Here is a 19,969-nt window from a genome sequence, read left to right as displayed (position 1 = left end):
TACAAAGCCCCTTTAACATTCTCATTTGTAGCAAAAGCATTCTCTCTAAGGGGAGTTTCTAGATTAGTATGTGACTGACTCTTGAAAAATCTTGGAAAATGGGGTATTAGCAAGTGCAAATAATGATCAAGAGCTCTCCTGGGCTAAGATATAGACGGGAAATGTTGATAATTATTTCTAAGAAATTTTTAACTACAGCGACTCACTATATAATGAATATTAAACGTACAAAAAGTCCACGAAACTCACATATGTATTTACGTGGTACATTTGATTTCCAAGATAGCTTTTCAACATTTTAAATAAGCCTCTTAGTTTTGTCCTCTTCCTTCACAAGGGAACACACAGTTGGATTACTCAAGCCCAAATAGTGTCCTATCAAGGTTACAAGGTGTGCTGATTTTCACCTTGTTCTTAACTGTTTTAAATGGATAAAATTTCCCTTTTCCACTCATTTTTGTAAAATAGGGCAAAATACTGTGAAAAGGCAGTAGTAGCACTGGCTGTTGTATGGCCAAAGGTGGGGCTGTTGCTGGAACCACACTGCTAGGTAGACGGCGGCTCCCACACACTCAGCAACAGCAATTGTTCAACCACATTGGAACAGTCACTCACTAAAGTCATGAGAAGTGGAGTGTGATTTGACTGTATAATGTAGAAAAGGGAAAGAGGCCCAGATGTCAAATATATTTAAGTCACGTACCACGTGAATTAGGTGCCACTGGGAAAAGCAAATGTAATTTGCAACTCTACTACTTAAACTCCTTTTTAGTGCCCATAATAATCTCAATTTCTAATATAAACCAAAGACTTTTTTAAAAAAAGGTCACTTGAGATTGGATATAGGAAAAGTGCTTTCTAAATAGTAAAATTTCCACATGAGATTTTATTATTCCCAAATTAAGTGAGAGGGAATATACTTTCTCAGTGACAATTAGTCTCTGTGTAACCTTGATTCACCTACTCCAATCTCTAATTTTCCTCAAGCTTCTTTCTAGAAGGTGCCAGGGATGTTTAATTGGGGGTGGGGACCGGATCTTCATCGCTGTTTCACAGGTTTGTGCATCCGTCTTGCTTGATGGGAGGACAGCCCAGCTAGCTCACAGGCCCCAAGGAGGGAAACGAGGCTGATCAAGGGGAAGTACCCCAGGTGGGCGTGGAAGAGACAATGCTATAGCTAAACCAACAAGAAACAGGAGTCAAGAAAAAATTAACAACAAAATGTATTTAAAAACAGACTTCTCCAGTTGGCATTTCAAATGAAATAGCTAGCAATTAACTCCAACCCTTTCTAGTGTGTCTTTTGCTCCTGGAGTCCTCTTGCAGCTTTAATTCTTGAACCTCAGGCGGCAGCACCAGACATAAATCCCCAAAGGGAGAGGTATTATTAAACCTTTTGCTGGTCATTCTTTTCTCAACACAAATGGACAGATTCGTAAGCCCTCTTATTCATTTCATGATGATCATTAGAAGAAAAAAATTAAGCCAAACTTGCATATTGAAAAAAAAAAACCACACAAAAAAAACCCGTAGATAATAAATATCGCTGATTCACTTCTTTTAAACAAAGTCCAATTTTATTCACTGTTAATATCCTTGCAGTCCATTGTATACCTTCTGCACTGATCCTTGTTTCAGGAGATGTTTGATACCTGAGGAGAGAATGAACAAATGACTCCATTAACAAAAATGTGACTCCCCTAGAGTTTAAAGTGTGTTCTGTGGAGAGGTGGCTCACAAAAGGCCTTATGACAACCATGGACCTGAACTGAACAAATGACTAACAGTGTCCAACTTCATCGCCAGTGGGTACCATACACACACATCCCAGATGATCCGCTGTCTCTCTCTCAGGCACACGTACCACACATACATCCCACGAACTCTGAGAAAGAGATAGTGAATGGACAGAAAGCTCTTCAGCTGTCTTTCATTCTTTCTTGTCTTCTTTCCAGTTTTGAACTCTTTCACCTCCTTTTTATTTGGGACCCACCAACTGAGCCCTCTTCAATCATTGCAGACTTCACCCCAGGCCTCTAATCCTTCTAATGTAGACCTCATCTTTCCTTGTACAGTTGGGTCCAGCTAATTTGTTCTAAGTGATTCTGTTTCACACCCACACAACCCATCGCTCCCCAGGTTTCAAAGCCCAGTTTATACAGCCTTTTGTAACTCAACAGGATTATTAATATTGCCTTTGTAGAGAGGCAAGTTCATTCCCAGTCTTGTGCTCACTAGTGTCAGTAACTACTGTCACTGTCTGATTTTACTGCCTGTCCTCTTTAACTGCCTTGTTCTCACACTCACATACAACACACACATATACACAAACTTTCCACCCCTCACCTTCTCTTGCTTCCTCTGTTAGCTGTTCTTTTGGAAAATCCACATCGAAAGTGATTATCAAAGAGCCCTTGATGTTGTTGTTGTCAAAGTTGGGGAGCCCTTCCCCTTTCTTCCATAGCTTGGCTCCCGGTCTGGTGATCTTATCCCGGGAAATATGTACCTGGAAAGCAAAAGGGGATGACTGGAGCAGGACTGGTCCTCTCAAAGTACGACGCACAGCGCCCAGTGAGCACTGGTGCCCAGAGCTCATGTCACAGCTCAATAGAGCAGCAGGACCAAGGCCCAAGGGAAACATCACTGGGACAGTGCAGGCCAAAGAGAAGGTTTTCAAAAGGAAGAGAACCAAACATGTGAGAAAGTAAGGCTTTCGCCAGTGGAGCCTGTAAGAATGAGACTGCCAAAGGCTGAGCAGCCACCTCCAGGGTGCTGGCGGGGCGGTGGTGCTCTCACCGCTGGACATTCAGCGGCAGAGTGAGGAGCGGAGGCGCTGTGATGCCTGAGAATTTAGTCCCTGTTCCTCCAAACGACTCAAGTGGCTGAAGTAATCTCAAAACCAGCCACACGGAGGCTTTGGAAGGACAGGAAGCAGGAGAACTGCTCTGCTCACCTTGTGACCATCCAAGTGAGTGATATCCATATCGAAGCCCACTAGGGACTCCACGAGGGAGATCGTCACATTTGTATATAAGTCATCTCCTCGCCTCTCAAATATTGGGTGCCTAGAACAGAACGAGGTAAAGATCATTAACTTCTGTCTTTCTTTGGGAAGAGTTCAAAAAGTTTTAGAAAAATCATGGAAAAGGATGAGTGCCACTCTTTCAAACAATAAGCATTTATCAGATGCTCCTTTCTGTGTAGTATTCGTCAAGACTACAAAGTTGCATAAGATTTATTAAACCCTACTCTTAAGGAGCTTACAATCAGTGGAAACCGAAGCATGTAAGTAAAACTGCATGTAAGTAAGATTCTGGAGAAGAGAGAAGGGCAACTTCTGGCCGCGGGGCTGGGGAAGAAGGGCATCTGGGACGGATCAGGAGGCTTCCAGAGCTGGGCTCGCAAGGCCAGGTCAGCTCTGGAGAAGCAGATGAGGCGGGTGCAGGGAAGGACAGGGATAGGGTGAGAAGGAATTCTGGCAAAGACAAGGACTTGAGAAGGTACTGAGTTTATTCAGGGAATAGCACCTGTTCCAGTTTCTCTGGGAAGTGATGAGAAAGACAAGGTAAGTGAGGAGCACTGGGGAAAGATCACTGAGATTAAGGAGTGCTGTGAGGGCCCTTGGCACCGGGGGCCCGTTTCTCCATATTTAGGTGGGAACCTTGTTTCAGTGAATCCTTAGAAGCAGACACATCACTGGTTTCCAAAGTGGTCACAAGAGACAAATAAGAAACAAGAAAGCTTGAGTCCCAGGCAAAATTCTTACCTAAGCAGCACTTCAGGCTGAAGAGAAGCCAACCAGAGAAGCTGCCCAGCAGCTGCAGATTAAGTAACACCAGGTCCTTTCTACAGAAGAGGCTCCCATTCTCGTGTGGGGCTGTATTTCCTCAGTTAAAATCTCAGGTCACCTTGTCTGCCTCTCTTTCACAGCTCCTTACCTGTCTCATCAATGCTTTCTTTCCAAATTATTTTGGACTTAAGTCCCCAGGAAATTAAAAAATGGGCTCAATCCTTGGTTCCAACCCCAAATTTTCAGTACTACTATAAAGTTACAAATAATCATTTAGGGTATTAAGAGCATAAAAAGGGGTAAAAAGTCTGGAAGTGCCCTGGTGGCTCCCCCTATTTCTCCAGTCTGACTCATCTGAAAAGCAAGTGCTGAAGAGAAGGCCTCTAGACTGCGATCACTTACTTGACAACTTTGATTCGAAACCGCAAGTCTCCTGGTTCGCCATCCACATGAGGCTCACCTGGTCAGAACAGGTTAGAGCACACTGTAAGTCACACAAGTCAAACACTGCCGATCAGTTGAGAACTGGCAGTTGAGAGAATTTCTTAAAGCCACCACCTAGCGTTGACTGGCAAGTCTACCTGTGAGAGCTGTGTCTCTACCTGGTTATATCAAGTTTCAGATTATTAGTAAGGATCACCTGTGCAATAAATAACTTGACCTACTTCCTAAACAAAGAAATGATTCACTAACTTCCTGACCCTGATGTTTTAAAGCTATCTTTCTTGTAGAATTTTAAATTTAACCCCAAATTGAGGTCTGAGAGCATCTTATTAATGCTAACTAGAGTTCTATATCCTCTTTCCTTGCTGAATTAAAATTAATGCATTAAGTTGTGAACGTACTAAACTTTGGTATAACCAGGGCTACTTGACAATAACCTTTGGCCATGATATTCCAAGGATAAACAGTAATGCTACTGCATAAGGTGACCAACCACGATGGTCATAAACGGCTTTCCATATTGTAAAACTGACTGAAGTGTGCTGGAAATGACATATGCATTTGCAATGTGGCCATAAGTTATGGGGTGAGGTGGGGTTGGGAGGTACTCATAAGCAAGCAGAGAACAGAAAGTTATGGTAACAGAACATCAACATCAGTATTTTACCTTCTCCAATAAAGGGGTACTCCATGCCGTCTCTCACCCCAGGTTCAATTTCTACCTCCAGTGTTCGTTCTTCATTCACCAGCCTGAGACAAAGAGAATTTAAAAAGAAAAACAAATGAAAATACAAATCAAATTCCAGATATAGATAAAGTTTTATCCACTCAATCAGACCTTTTTCTTGGAAGATTATCCTGTATCTTTGGATGACAAAGCCATCTGGTATTCACTTACACCTTCCCTGCCAAAAGCCAGGGCAAAGCTACTACGTAGCACATAATCATGCATCTGCTGACTCTAAAAAAGCCCGCAGTAGCCTGATTACTTTGAACTGAGTGATGAGTAACAGAGAACACTATTTGCACTTATATAATTGTGCACCTGTAAGGGCAGGGTCATGTTTACCAGAAACTCTAGCAGGAGAGTTTATCCTGATTTTTACCCCTGAGCCCACAAATAACTGAGCTAGTTTTGATATATATATATATAACTGAAGGTCCAATTAAATAGCTGTACTTGGAACAGAATCAGCAGGGGGAAGGTAACAGCTCAGTGGTAGAGTGCAAGCTCTGCATCGTGCACGAGGTCCTGGGTTCTATCCCCAGTACCTTCACTGAAAAAAAAAATTAATCAGCAAGTAGTACTTCTCTAAACTGAAATGTCAGCTGGACATACAAGATTGTGCCAATAGTCTTGTAGGAAAAAGGAAACATGAACATTTTTGTTAAGTATGTTCGGAAATAAAGGGTACTGCTTACTAGTTCATAAACATAAAAGCAGGTATTCAGAAGAGATACTTTTGGAAAAAATTAAAATGTACATTTCTTTGCTCTATGTTCCTGTAGAACATGGGGGAGAGAGAGAAGGATTGGGGGAGAGAGAAGGAGAAAACCTAGATAAGGACCGTTGGCATTTCATTGCACCAAGAAGATTATGAAAGTGTCCATCGGGAGGCCGAAGATGGCGCTTTCACTTACTTGACGTTAGGACATTCGTCACAGACCACCTCCTGGGTCATCTGGAAGCGCCCGGGGCCCAGCTGGGTGGTCCGCATCTCCTGCCGGCAGTTGCACTTCCGTTTGCCAGGGGCCTGCCTTGCCACGGGTTTGTTTCTAACCACCTAGGAAGTGCACAGACAACATCAGCTTCCCTCTCGTGACCCATGGCCCTTGGTTTCCTCACCTGATTGGGGACCTGCGCGTACCCGCCTTTCTCTGCCACGTTATCCCTCAGGGAGACCCAGAGCTGACAGTCTGGGAGCTACAAATCAGCCCCACACAGGAGTGGAGCAAACGGACCTTTAACTGACTCAGATTCTAAAGCTGGAGAGGAGACAGGGGAGTAAGAAAGGACTGAAGACAGTGTGTATGGGATCATCATTTCTACGCCACAGCTAAATACTCTGGAGTTAAAGTAGTCTGCAGAATTACTATCTCTTAAGAAATCTGAGCTGTGTAAAGCATAAGCCCTGGAGAACAACCACAGCCTTCAAAAGCTGGTGTGGCTCCCACCCTGGGATTAGCCACTATTACCCTCATGAAAACACTTCCTTGTTTCAGGCAACGCAATCTAGGAGTGCGTTCCAGTGTGGTCTGAATTCAGGTACTTGAACGCATGAGAAGAGACACACGGTCATCTCTTTGTTGCTGATTGCAATCAGACATTCTAGACATGTGGAAACTAAAATACATGAAGAAATGTATTCCTGTTTTTGCCTGTTTACTTAGTCAAACACCTAATCACAGGGCACGTGCTCATGCAGAAGGATGACGTGAATGCTTGGAGAAAAATCCCTTAAAGCTTATCAACATATGAAAGCCCAGGTCAACAGAATAAACAGCACCAATAACAGTCATTATAGCCAACACATCATAGCACTTACAATGTGCCAAGCAAGGCCCTAATCACTTTTATGTATATGAACTCACTTAATCCTCACAACAACTTTATAAAGTAGCTACTGTTACCATCTCCATTTTACAGAGGAAGTAATGCAAGCACAGAAGGGTTCAGTGACATGACCAAGGTCACATAACCAATGCATGGCAGAGCCTGGATCCTAAACCAGGGAGTCAAGCTCCAAAGTCCATGCTTTTAACCACTATGCTCACTCAAGGTAATTTTTTCTTGAAAAGACTATGCCATGGGGTCATTTAAATAGCAAGGTCATGTACATCCTTTACAAGAACTGGATTAAAAAGGAATTTGTTTAGGAGCATGCTGAAAAAAAGTGACACACATTGTGTATTAGCAATGACTGCAGCCAGTAGGTCTGGAGGAGAACAAGGGAGATGAATCTTTTCCTCCACCTGAACAACCTGTCCTGTGTTTGAAGGTGAGGTGGCCCAAATATCTTTAATGCCCTTTCCTCCCATTTACACTGAATAACAGTGTTACATGCCACCTGCACCGTCTGCAATTGTCTAGTCCTCTTCTGTCAACTATTCACAGCACAAGCCACAACTAAGAAGAAAATGCTTCTTGTCAAGATGGCACATATGCATAGGTTATGGGCGATCTCCTCCAAAATCCTGGAAAAACTCTAAGAAAACATGGATTCCAGGAAACAATATGACAACACAAAATTGGTATGAAACTCCTGAGATACAAGGCTGTTTTGAACTGGTATGTGATTAGGTGGTGATGATGTTAAAAAAATAAAAAGCAGTTGAAGTTCTGCTCTTCCCTCTCTCCTGAACTGCCTTGGGCCAAGATCTCTCTGGCCCCTCTCCCCAAAAACAATACACTGCAGACACCAAACAAAAACAAAAACAAAAACACTCCAAGAAGACAGACAAATAAAACACCGTTAAAAACCACTAGGCAAGAGCTGGCCCCAATATGTTCTACCAGGGAAACAGAGTTGCTAATACCCATGGGGAAATACGAGCCCAAAGGCTAAAGCAGCTAGACACCCAAGGAGTCCCATTATCTCTTCTGCCTTCCAGCAAAGACATCAGACTGGATAAAACATATATTTTAACCAAATTTATTAGAGAAGACAGACCAAGAATTTAAAATAAGTATGGTAGCACTTAAGGAGATAAAGGAAGACATCAGCAAACTGAAATAGATTAAGAAATAATATAAGAATCAAGTAGAAATATTATGTATAAAAATGCGAGTTGAAAAAAAAATACAGCCGGTGGGATATTATTAGAATAGCTATAGCTGCAGATTGAAGCAGTGAGCTGGAAGACCAAAATGAGGCATTCTCCTATAAAGAAGCAGGGAAGGATAAAGAAGAATTTTTTAAATATTTAAAAGAGAGTTAAGAGCAGACAGAAGTAGAAATGTCAATAAAGAGAATTAAATATTTGAAAAAATTATGGCAAAATTAAAAAGAGATGAATAACTTCAAATTAAAAGAGCCCGGGGGGAGGGTATAACTCAAGTGGTAGAGGGCATGTTTAGCATGCGTGAGGTCCTGGGTTCAATGCCCAAGGCCTCCTCTAAGAATAAATAAACAATAAATATACCTAATTACCTCCCCCAACAAACAAATAAATAAATAAATAAGTAAGCGAGCTCAAAGTTTCAGTAGAAAATACAGGTGAACTGCTTTCTGATTTTAGGGTAGAGAAGAATTTCTTAAACAAGAAGCCAAAACTAATCATAAAAGAGACTGGTAAATTTGATCATATTAAAATTAATTACTTCTGTTCATTTAAATAAATCTTCAATATAATGAAAAGATAAGCTACAAACTGTTAGGATATATTTGTATCACATACAGTCAAAAAAAGATTAATACTAAGAATAAACTTTTTTTAGAAATCAGTAAGAAAAGGGCAAATGAAAAATGAACAGAATATATGAATGGCCATTTCACAAGAAAGGAAAGAAATATGGCCAATAAATATACAGTAAAGATGTGTATCCTAATCAAAAATGCAAATAAAGACCACAATGAGATAACATATACCCATTTATTTATTTATACCCATTTGATGGGCAAAAATTGAGAAGTCTAATAATTCCAAGTATTAGAGAGGTGGCAGATCTGTGGGATCTCTCATTGCTGGTGGAAGTGCTGGTACCAAATAATTGAGAAACATTATGGTTCTGTCTTGTACAAATGAATATCGGTTTGCAATTCCAATTCCACTCTTACATACATCTACCCAAGAGAAAGTCTTGCTCATATATACCTGGATATATGTACAAGACTTCATAAAAGCATAGTTTGGCACTGGAAGAAAAAAAAAAAACAAACCTAGAAATAACCTACATGCCTACTGATTCAATGTGCTCACAATGAAATTCTATTCAGTAGAATTGTAGCTATAAGAAATAACATGGATGAATCTCGGTAATATTAGAGTGAGTGAAAAGGGCCAGCCCCAGAAAATATCATTTTTACCAAGTCAAAACAATAAACATAAACAATGTATTATTCAGGTATTGGTATATATGTAATACAACAAACAAATAAGAGTACCAAGGGAACAATAAAGACAAAACTCAAGATGTTAGTAGTTACCTCTGAAGGGAGTCAGGGGAATGGAATAGGGAAGTAGCATGTAGGCAGATGTAATTCCTGGTATTGTTTTATTTAGTTCTTGGGCTGAGTGATGAGTTCATGAAACAATAAAAGTGTATCATGAATCAAGGATTAGGATTAACTCAATCCTATATACCTGACCACTCTCCCACCCCTAAAAGACAAAGAAGGTACCCAGAAACCTCTTGTTTTTATTCACAACACATTCTGGGAGTCAATATGAACAGCTGTATTATTTGGACTTACTTCTACAAAATTTCCTGCATACACTTCTTCCAAAGTGACATCTAGGTCTACTATAATATCACTTCCTCTTGGAATATTTCTGTCTTGCTGGCGAGGGGTTCCTCCAAACATGAAACCAAAATCTCCAAAAAAGCTGTTGATAAATGTAAAATGATCAGGAAAAGAAATCAGAGTTCACATCTTATAATTTTAGTTTTATCCACACTGATAAAATATTGTGGTCTACCAATGAGCAAAACTGAAAGACATTTTTTATACATTGGAGTCATACATCATACATAATTTTTAATTTATATAATATCAGCTATATTGCTGCCTACCACAAAAAATTTACTTTTTAATATTGTCCAGACACAAGGTACGTGTGTGCATATATACAGTATGCCAAAGAATTCTAAGTTGGGCTTAATGAATGAAAAAACAATGTTTCAATACTGACAAATATCAGGATATAATGGAGATACTGAGAAAAAGAATAGTGTATATAAACCTATGTATTGCTGAACCTAATGATAATTTTGGACATACGTAGTGTTCATCTTTATGTAAGCTCTTTAGAAACTAACTCTGGTGAAAGAAGAAGCTACTGCTCTGTAGAAAAATCTTGGGTACATAATTAAACTAAAAAAGCATCAGCCTTAGTAAAATTCTAGATCTTAAGGAAAAGGAAGTTCTGGTCTCTAAAAGACCAAAATTAATTTTTGTAAGTAACAGAAGCATCACTTTGAGCTTCAGTGATCTTTCATTATATAGGAGTTTTAATCTTATTAATATAAACAGTGACCTTTGATTGTACAGGAGGTCTAATCTTAATGTTAAATTTTGGTTATTAAGAAACCTCAGATGAGGGGGAGGGTATAGCTCAAGTGGTAGAGTACATGCCTAGCATGCACAAAGTCCTGGATTCAATCTCCAGTACCGCCTCTAAAAATAAATAAACCTAATTACCCACCCCCTCCAAACCGTCCCCCCCAAAAAACAAAAAGAAACCTCAGATGTTAGCATAGTGATGATGACAACTATACAACACCCCCTAAAAAAAACACCAATCTTGGTGAATGGATTCCCCAAATCTTTTTTTTTTTTTGAGGTATAGTCAGTTTACAATGTGTCGATTTCTGGTGTACAGCACAATGCTTCAGTCATACATGAATACAGATAAATTCATTTTCATATTCTTTTTTACCCTAAACTCTACAAGATATTGAATATGTATACACTATTTATGTTTATCTATTTTATATACACCAGTTTACTGGCTTACTTCACTTAGAATGACATTCTCCAGAGCCATTCATGTTGCTGCAAATGGCATTATTTTATCATTTGTTATGGCTGGGTAGTATTCCATTGTATAAATATACCACAGCTTCTTTATCCAGTCATCTGTCGATAGACATTTAGGTTGTTTCCATGTCTTGGCTATTGTAAATAGTGCTGCTATGAACATTGGGGTGCAGGTGTCTTTTTGAATTAAGGTTCCCTCCAGATATATGTCCATTGCTGGGTCACATGGTAAGTCTATCTTCAGTCTTTTGAGGAAACTCCATACTGTTTTCCACAATGGCTACACCAAACTGCATTCCCACCAACAGTGTAGGAGGGTTCCCTTTTCTCCACATCCTTCTCCAGCATTTATCATTTGTGGACTTTTGAATGATGGCCATTATGACTAGTGTGAGGTGATACCTCACTGTAGTTTTGATTTGCATTTCTCTGATAATTAGTGATATTGGGCATTTTTTCATGTGCTTACTGGTCATTCATATGCCTTTACTGGAGAACTGCTTGTTTAGGTCTTCTGCCCATTTTTGGATTGGGTTGTTTGTTTTTTTCTTATTTAGTCGTATGAGCTGTTTATATATTCTAGATTCCCTGAATCTTAAATAAAAGCAGAAAGGGTGGAGGAGGAAGGAGCATGGGCAGAGCTTTTTCTTTCTGGCATCCCTGGCTATCACTTTTAGCTGCCAATGGGTTCAAACAGGACACTTCCCTGGTAGGCTAAAGCCACCAGATCAATCCTGGGGAAGAGAAGGATTTCCTAATCATATTACTCACACATCTTCACAAGTCCTGAAAATCTACTTGTCACTCCCAAACACTAAATGAGGGAAGCTATTGTATGTAACAGTCATTATCACTGCTTTTGGGGAAAGGTTCCTCTTAGAGAATCTGAAGAAATCAGTGCATCTTCTCCCTCATTGAAGTGCATATTCAAACAGTTTTTATTTGTAACTTGATTTGAAATCCTAGATCAAGATCTCCTATTTATGCATCATCAGGGTATATGAAAATTTAAATGCTCAACAAAGAGGGGCTCAGAGAGCAGGAAGGAAAGATGTTTATTATTCCAGCCACTCAGCACTCCCAGAAAGTCAGGCACAGCAAGAGATAAAGAGCCTCTACCCTAAGTCCTTCCACCAGTGCTGATGATCATAATCATCCCTGTCTTATTGATAGGATGAAAAAGAGGCAGTTCTGGGGATGGGAGGAGGAATTTCTCTCTCTCTGCTTACAAGAATAACTTTGCTCATTAAATGGTTTGCAGATTCTAAGACAGTGAGGAGACAAAATGAACTGGTTTCCAATACATAAACCCACCAATACAGTCAGGGTTGATTTGACTGATTTGGTTGGCGAGATGGACAGCCCTTTTAGTGCTACCTGCCTTTTCTGGAGCTTTGTGAATATAGAGGAGAATATTCCCTCAGAAAGGATGATAAATGATCTTTTAGTCAAGGATCAGCTGAGATGTACTCTTCATCAAAAGCTTCTGAACAAAGGAGCAAGGATAATTCTTTAATAATCACTAAGTGATCCATTTTCAGACACTAATACCTTGCAGGTGGATAAATTACTTACTGTGAAAAAATGTCTCCATGGGAGCTCTGATGCCCATCTTTTAATCCCTCTTCACCATAAGTATCATACTGTTTCCGTTTCTCACTATCTGACAGAACCTGGGGGCAAAAGCAGTGGAGGAAAAGATTATAAGCTGGTAATATTTAGTTAAGGTGCAGTCACATTTATGTTTCGGTTGTTTTTCAAAAAATGTTTTTGCTTTTATTTTAAACTCTGATACTGTGTATACAATTTTAGTACAATGCATTATGTATGGTATTAAGGCATGTTTATAAAGTTATTTTTATCAGACTAAATTCTTTGATGCAGTGTTCATTTCTTTTAACTTTCCAATTGCTCAATTCATGTTTTAATTTAAATTTATCAAAACTCACCTAGTCACATAAACATCATATTTGAGATTAGTGATGTGGCTACGAAGGTGAGAGCAGTAACAGAAAAGAGGTGAGATGAATTCCTCAGGTTTACTTCCCATGCAGCTTGACTCCAGGGCTTAAGCTGTTAACCATGATGCTTTATTATCTCTCTAGACTATAAACTAGGACAGGACTATGATGGATTGTCACTAGTGCTAGAAGCAGTAAATGAGGACAGCCTTCAAGTTTGCTCAGCCCTGCGTGGTCATACCATAACCCCTGATTCGCCACTACCACACACACACTAAGCAACTGGCTGGTCAAGGGAATCAAATGATAGGTCTCTGGAAAGGTCTACACTCTGCTGTATTTTCATATTCCCTTTTCATTCTTTTTTTTTTTTTTTTGGTATATGTAGACATCAATTTGTGGAAGAATGCTGTCTACCACATACAGTTCATAACCCCTTGAGTTTGTACTGCAGAGAGTGAAAAGGGATACTGTTCTATGAAGGATGCTCAAGGTCAATTTCACCAACCTGAAAAGACTTTTTGAAGTTTTAATGGTTCTAGAAAACTATATACTAAGTCATAGGTATATGCTTTCTCACTGGGAACATTCCATATATGGAACTAAAGAATGTAAAACAAAATAAGCTTCAATGTTCTTCAAAATTTGCCTTCCAAAAGTAAGCTTCCCATCTATTTAGAGCATTCTGGAACACATGCATAAATATAAATTTGAAAATTGAATAACTTTATGCTGTTTGATATTCTTAAACTCCTACTTAGACAGCACACTGAAGGAGAAAGTATTTCAAACTCATACTTGTGCTGACACAGGAAAAGAAGTTGAAAGTAGAAGACTTGTTGACTCAGCAAAAGAAAGGGAAGATCTGACTGGCATGTGTAAATAGGACACATTTTTGGCTCAAGGCCTGAATGATGCATAGGAGCCACAGCAAAAATCTATTAACATTTAAGATACATTTAGAAGGATAAAAAGAAATTCAGCGTATAAGAAGAGAATGAACATTCTTAAAAGCAAAGACAAATGGGTTAGTCTAAAAGTGACCAGAGAACTCAACTAATGCCACTGTGATAGACCAGGTGAAAAAAAAATTTTTTTTGGTAAATATTCTAAAAAAAGAGCTCCTTTGGGGAAGCAGAAATGAGCAGAGTTAACTTAAAAACAAAACAAAACCCTCATTATTATGTGATCTGGATTTCCAATATTTTTACTTTCAAGTATACTCCTCTGTTCTTATCTTGGCAAAGAAATGAACCCCACATTTGGGTCCATAAGAAACACTTCAAAATCCCAAAACAAAGGGTATTTTTAAGTCAGCTTCTTTTTGGACATTGAAGGCTTCTGTAATAACTGCAAAAACTGCCTTTAAAGTTATCTATTATCATTCACTTACTCCTCACTTTTCTTCTAAGGAATGCAATTTTATTCCACGGTCCTGGAAGCTTTTTTTTTTTTAAGAAAAAAAAAGTTTCTTAGTTGATTGGCCAACCAATCACAGAATCTCAACTAATTAAAATGCCAGCAGGAATCTCAGCTCAGTAAAGAAGACAAATTTGTATTCACAAAAGACTCTTCAACTTTACTGGGATTCTGGGATTCTGATTTGTGAACACTAATTGATCTAAGGAAATAACACAAAGAAAAAAGAAAATTTGAACTAATGACTAAAAAGGTTCTTAGAATTAAACTACAGTCACATGAATGATCTATGTATAACCTGCCTAGGTCATGGCTAAACAACACAGTAGAATCTTTAAAGCACATGGTAAATTCTTAGCAATAGTTTCCCTAGAAAATACTTTTGATTATTGAGTTCCTAGCAAACAATGGGAATATGTAAGAAATACAGTGTAAAATATGGAAGCCATATTATCAACAAGAAACAAAATGTTACATACAGTAATTTAGGAGGGTCCACTAACCCTCTCAAGTTTATTTGTGGGCCCAAGATTAGGAATTTCAGTCCTATAGGTGTTGAGAGAAGAAAGAGAAACCCCATTAATTCTAGGTTTCCCCTGGGTATAAGTCACTGTTTTAGTTTATGCACTTTTTTAACCTAGCAGGCCTTGGATGCCTTCTTTATTTTTCCACTACTAAAATATTTTCCAGATTTGTTTCCTGCCTTCTTATGCTACAGGGATTTAATCTGAATTCAGAAGTTGTAACTCCCTGACTTTTGGAGTCAAATTAGTTTTTTCTGTGCCCTTTTAGAAAATGGGAATATATGGGAACTAGAATTGATAACACTGTATTGTATAACTAAAATTTGCTAAGAAAGCAGAACTTAAATGTTCACACCAAAAAAAGAGAGAAATATGCAGTGATGGATTAACTAGATGGGCAGAATCTTTTCACAGTGGATACATATATCAAATCATCATGATGTGCACTTTAAATAGCTTACTATTTTGTTTATCAACTGTTATCTCAATAAAGCTGAAAAGAAAAAAAATAAAACCACAGATCTATTATTCTATTTCTAGGGGAAAGGTGAATTGCAACACATGCAAAGCCACTAACTTCTAAATTAATACATAAGACAGATTATCAATAGCTTATTTGTAAAATTTTTTCACCATAGTGTTCAAACGTTCCATGTATAATAGTTTTTCAAATTGTAAATATTTTATTAAGCATTCAGTAAATCTTGCTCTGTGATGTTAAAAATGAAAGAAAGAAAGAAAGAAAGAAAATGGGAAGAAGAAAAAGCCAGTTCTATTATATTTCATGGTGTCCTACTGAAGATTAAATGACACACATGAAAGTGTTTTGACCTCTAAATTAGAGGTTGCAAATTCAAACTACAGCTGTTTTCTTTGATCTGCACATAAAAGAAAATTTTAAATTCAATTAGTCACCAACATTTTATAATCAGGAGAATTCAGAAAAATTTATAAAAATCTGGATTTCCACTACTTTCAAAAGATTAAATGATTTGGCAACACAATGTCTGCATTTCTATACAGTAAAAACTGGCTGGGGTGGAATAACAGCTGCTCCCTTGAAATGAGGCAAGAGGTCCTCAGTTTGTCACTCTTCAATCCCTGCTGACTGGAGGTAGAATATGGAGGTAGAACATCCACCCTCATGTTCTATCTTATATCTGCCCTGCACGTTATTTGCCTGGTCCTCACAGGTATGTGGATTTGCTATCCTCACTTAGATTTTGTTTCTGTTTCTGGCTCCAATGCCCGAGTGGACTGACTGATGACCAATCTACTTATTAATCTACCAATCCCTCTGTCTTTAATTTTTTCCAACATTAATAAGACAAATGCTGATATGAAAAGGGCAGGAAGTTACATCTACTAACGTTAATGTACAATATGGCATCAAGTACTACTTTTTTTTAAATGGAGGTAATTGGGATTGAACCCAGGACCTCTACCACTGAGCTATACCCACCCCCCATCAAACACTACTTCTATCTACTGTCCGTTTTTAAAAAGAAGTGACCTGAAAAATGGGAGTGTTACTCTGCGTTACATGGTATTTTCTGTATCTGTAGGTTTTATTAATACCTTTTCCTTTTTCTGACTCACCTCATAAGCAGCACCCAGATCTTGGAATTTTTCCTGTGCTCGTGGGTCATCAGGATTCCGGTCAGGATGAAGCTGCAGGGCCAGTTTCCTGTAGGCCTTTTTAATGTCCTTTATAGAGGCACTGCGAGGCACCCCCAAGATCTTATAGAAATCTCGCCTGGGGGTAGGGGGGGAGAAAGCGGATACTTCATTAAAGAGTTATACATTTTTAAAAGTTTTTATACATTTTAAAAGTTTGCATAAACATTTGGGTTTGTGTCTGAGCAAAGAGGTAGAAAAATGAAAGTACAGATGTGACACATACACACAAAAAAGAATGACTAAAAAGAGAATACGCCAGAAACTATAATGAGTCTTATATACTGAAGTAATCATGAGAGGCTATGTACTTTTTGAACAATGCTAGAATTATTCAAAACATCTGTGGTATTCTTCTCTTAGAACTACCTTCAGTCAAGAAAATCATTTTCTTACTTTATGGTCACAGGTTATTTTCAACCAAGAACCAAATAATCAAATTAACTCTTTTCTCCCCTATTACTGACTTCTAATGACTTTTGATTACTTTCAAAGGTCAAATAATCTCAAAAGGTGATTTTTTTTATTCAAAAAGATTTTATCATTTTAATGTTCTAATAGTATTTTAATATATAAGACTTATTACAAATTCTGATGTATTCTCTTTTTAGTCATTCTCTTGGAATGTTAAAGATGAAGTGACTGAAGTTAAGTTCAGAGGTTAACAGAGCAGTTAAACCAAAGCCCAAATAAAAGCCTTAAAGAGAGAATAACAGCTACTTAAATGTATGAGTTGTGAGGGGTTTTGCTGAAAGAGAGATAAAATATTGATTCTGCAGTCACTACTAGCAGTTATACTAGTTTATCTAAGTCAACCCTTAATTAGAGACAGCTGCTGAAATCCACATGCAGGCACGTATAAGTCTCAGCAGCTGCAAATATGCATATGGCATGAGCTAGGAGACAAAGTGGAGGTCCACTGACCTCATTGCCAGGAACTATGCTGGAACCATATTAATCAAAAAGGGAATCTCTGCAGGAAGGGCCAATGGGAAGACAGAGTAAGACTAATACACTTTCAAGGCAGGGACTGTATCCAACCCATAGAAGACACCAATAAATATTCATTGAATGAAATGAATAAATAAGCATGCTCACAAAAGTCTTTTCCTTTTGCCAGTCACGTTAGCCAGCAGAAATTTTTCTGAAAATGCATTCTCTCAACCAAGGGGATGGGAAAGTTGTTCATGATGGAGACAGTGTAGTAGTGACGGTAATTTTAAAATGCAGTGGGGAAAAAATGCATTGGGGTATCAAGATTCAGGTGATGTAAGACAGAACATGAAAAAAATTAATTCATAAGCTCTTAGTCACACTTCAGAAAAATTATTTAAACATTTTATGTATAAGTTTTTAAAATTATCACCCACAAGGGGTTCCATGAGGATTAACTAGGTGCTTTATCCTCCCCCCCAAAATCTGCAGAAACTTGACATCTCTTGAGACGAGAACTAAAGAAATAAAAAGGTTCACTAAAGCTAATAACAAAAGAGCTAACTATATAAAGAGTGAGGCTTCCTTAGAGTATACTTACTATATAACTAGTTAAGTAACAGCTGAGAAAAATACAAGGAAAAGATGCCTGGCATAGCTCAGCATCAACATTACGGTTCCCAAGAGACTCCTTTACCAAAGACTGAGGTTTATGGCTACAGTATTAACAATATGTATGACATTTTATTTAAACACCTTAAGGTATGCATTGCTTTAAGCGCAAAAAGTACTACAAAAATATACTGAAAAAAAAACAACAAAGCATTACCTAGGAAAGTTAATTTTTATTTTAGAAGTTTAAGACATTTCACAAGGTAAAAAATAAAGTTTAAGCATATATGCACAAGGGAAAAAAACTTTTAAGAGAATAACAAGCAATTAAAGTTTAAAGCTCTGCTAGGTAATGCTTTCTCCATTCAGAACAACCTATAAATTGTCAGAAGCTAAGACATTACTACTCCTCACATTTTAAAATGAGCCTGGTGTACCATATCTTGCGGTCACCAGGCTTATAGCATAGTGGATCTTAAAGGTTGGACAAAGTCTCAAGAGTTCAGGTGGCCATAGTTCCTTCAAATAAGTGGCACATTATCACCCTCATGTCACAGATGAGAATTTAGGTGTTCCTTCAAGGTCACATAATTCATAAGCCGGGTGGGGGTGAGTGGGCTAGAATCCCAGTCTACCACCTGTTTCCCCAGCTCATGATACCCTTCAGCTTCTCAAGAATGCTTCATGGGGAGAGACAGTGAGACATAATGGCAGCTTAGGCTCGGTATCTCAAGAACCTGAGAAGTACAAGGGCTTTCCAAAGGGTCTGCCTTGCTCCCTCAGTCCAATTTCCTTCAGTCCCAGCATGGCTTTCCTACCTGCCCCTCACTTCCTCACTTAGCCTGGAATCATAACTTATTCACTTTAATGTCAGCCCCCCAATGGCTCGTGGCAGGCTCAACATTGTATCGTCTTCTCCAGCTCAGCTGCCCCCCCGACCCCACGTTGTTTGGCACTGCATCCAACACTTAAATTCTCCGGGCAAATCTAGCTCTCTAGGGCATCTGGATCTAATCTCCTCTCACTCGTGTCACCCACTGTTCTCTCCACTCCACTAGCCTGGCCCATACTACCCATTCCTCAGTTCCACTGCATCACCACAGTAACGCCCCTCTCCACTCCCGGAGTCTGACAATGCTCCCTCTTCCCCCCAACCTCCTCCCCAGCCAAGATTGACTTAAGTGCCCCGTGCCCGCGGCTGCCTGTTTCTCACCCGGCGATCACGGCCCCGATGAGGTACAGCAGCAACAGGCAGAAGGTGCCCAGGTTCTGCGGGGCCATGGTCTCTCCGTGCCGGCCCCTGTCCCCCGCACTCCTCACAGCCTCCGCCGCCGCTGCGTCGGCTCGCTAGCCCACCCGGCCCTGAGAGGCCGCCTCACTCCGGGGTCTCCGACTTGGTCGGGAGCGACAGCTAGCCTGCGCCCTCCTCTACGAGTCCACTTCCCGGGAGTCCCGACTCCCGGCGAGAGAAGCCCCCAGCCGGCTAGAGCCAATCGCTGCTCGGGACATCACACGCGGTCGGTGCCTCACAGCCAACCACCGCAGTACACTTCACCTCCGAGGCGGCGCGGGCGGCCAGTTAGGCTTTGGAACTGCAGCCGCAGCTCCCGGCCAATCAGAAGGGGAAACGTCAGAGAATCGCGCCTCCGCAGGAACCCGCTCAGCCCCGGCATCTGCCAGTCGTAGAAAATTACGTAAAGATTGGTGATGGGAAAAGGTTCCAAGAGCCGGCACCAGCGGTACACTACACGGTTTCCCTCCGCCCGCCTCCTCGGACTCTCCACCAATCACGAGGCTCCTTCTCCAGCACTGACCAATTGCGGGAGGGAGATTTTATCTGGATTACGTCTCTCGGAATTTCATTCATATAGAGCTAAGCGTTGGACGCTCTTGGGGAGGGACGCTGAC

The 19,969-nt window shown here is 39.7% G+C and overlaps 1 protein-coding gene across 1 annotated transcript; it reads right to left on the bottom strand.

Annotated features, from left to right (window-relative positions):
- Positions 1-1,205: 1,205 nt before the first annotated feature.
- On the bottom strand, positions 1,206-19,544 carry DNAJB11 (DnaJ heat shock protein family (Hsp40) member B11). Its single transcript, XM_010976147.3, has 10 exons — positions 19,275-19,544; positions 16,439-16,595; positions 12,511-12,608; positions 9,649-9,781; positions 5,876-6,018; positions 4,902-4,984; positions 4,193-4,250; positions 2,954-3,065; positions 2,347-2,506; positions 1,206-1,652 (listed from the first exon to the last, which is right to left on the bottom strand). Exons 1-10 carry the CDS (start codon positions 19,340-19,342, stop codon positions 1,588-1,590), a joined length of 1,077 nt encoding a protein of 358 aa, XP_010974449.1. The 5' UTR covers positions 19,343-19,544; the 3' UTR covers positions 1,206-1,587.
- Between the last annotated feature and the right edge of the window lie 425 nt (positions 19,545-19,969).

Source organism: Camelus dromedarius, chromosome 2, assembly GCF_036321535.1.
Source record: "Camelus dromedarius isolate mCamDro1 chromosome 2, mCamDro1.pat, whole genome shotgun sequence".
Taxonomy (NCBI): domain Eukaryota; kingdom Metazoa; phylum Chordata; class Mammalia; order Artiodactyla; family Camelidae; genus Camelus; species Camelus dromedarius.
This window is presented reverse-complemented; position numbering and strand designations above follow the sequence as displayed.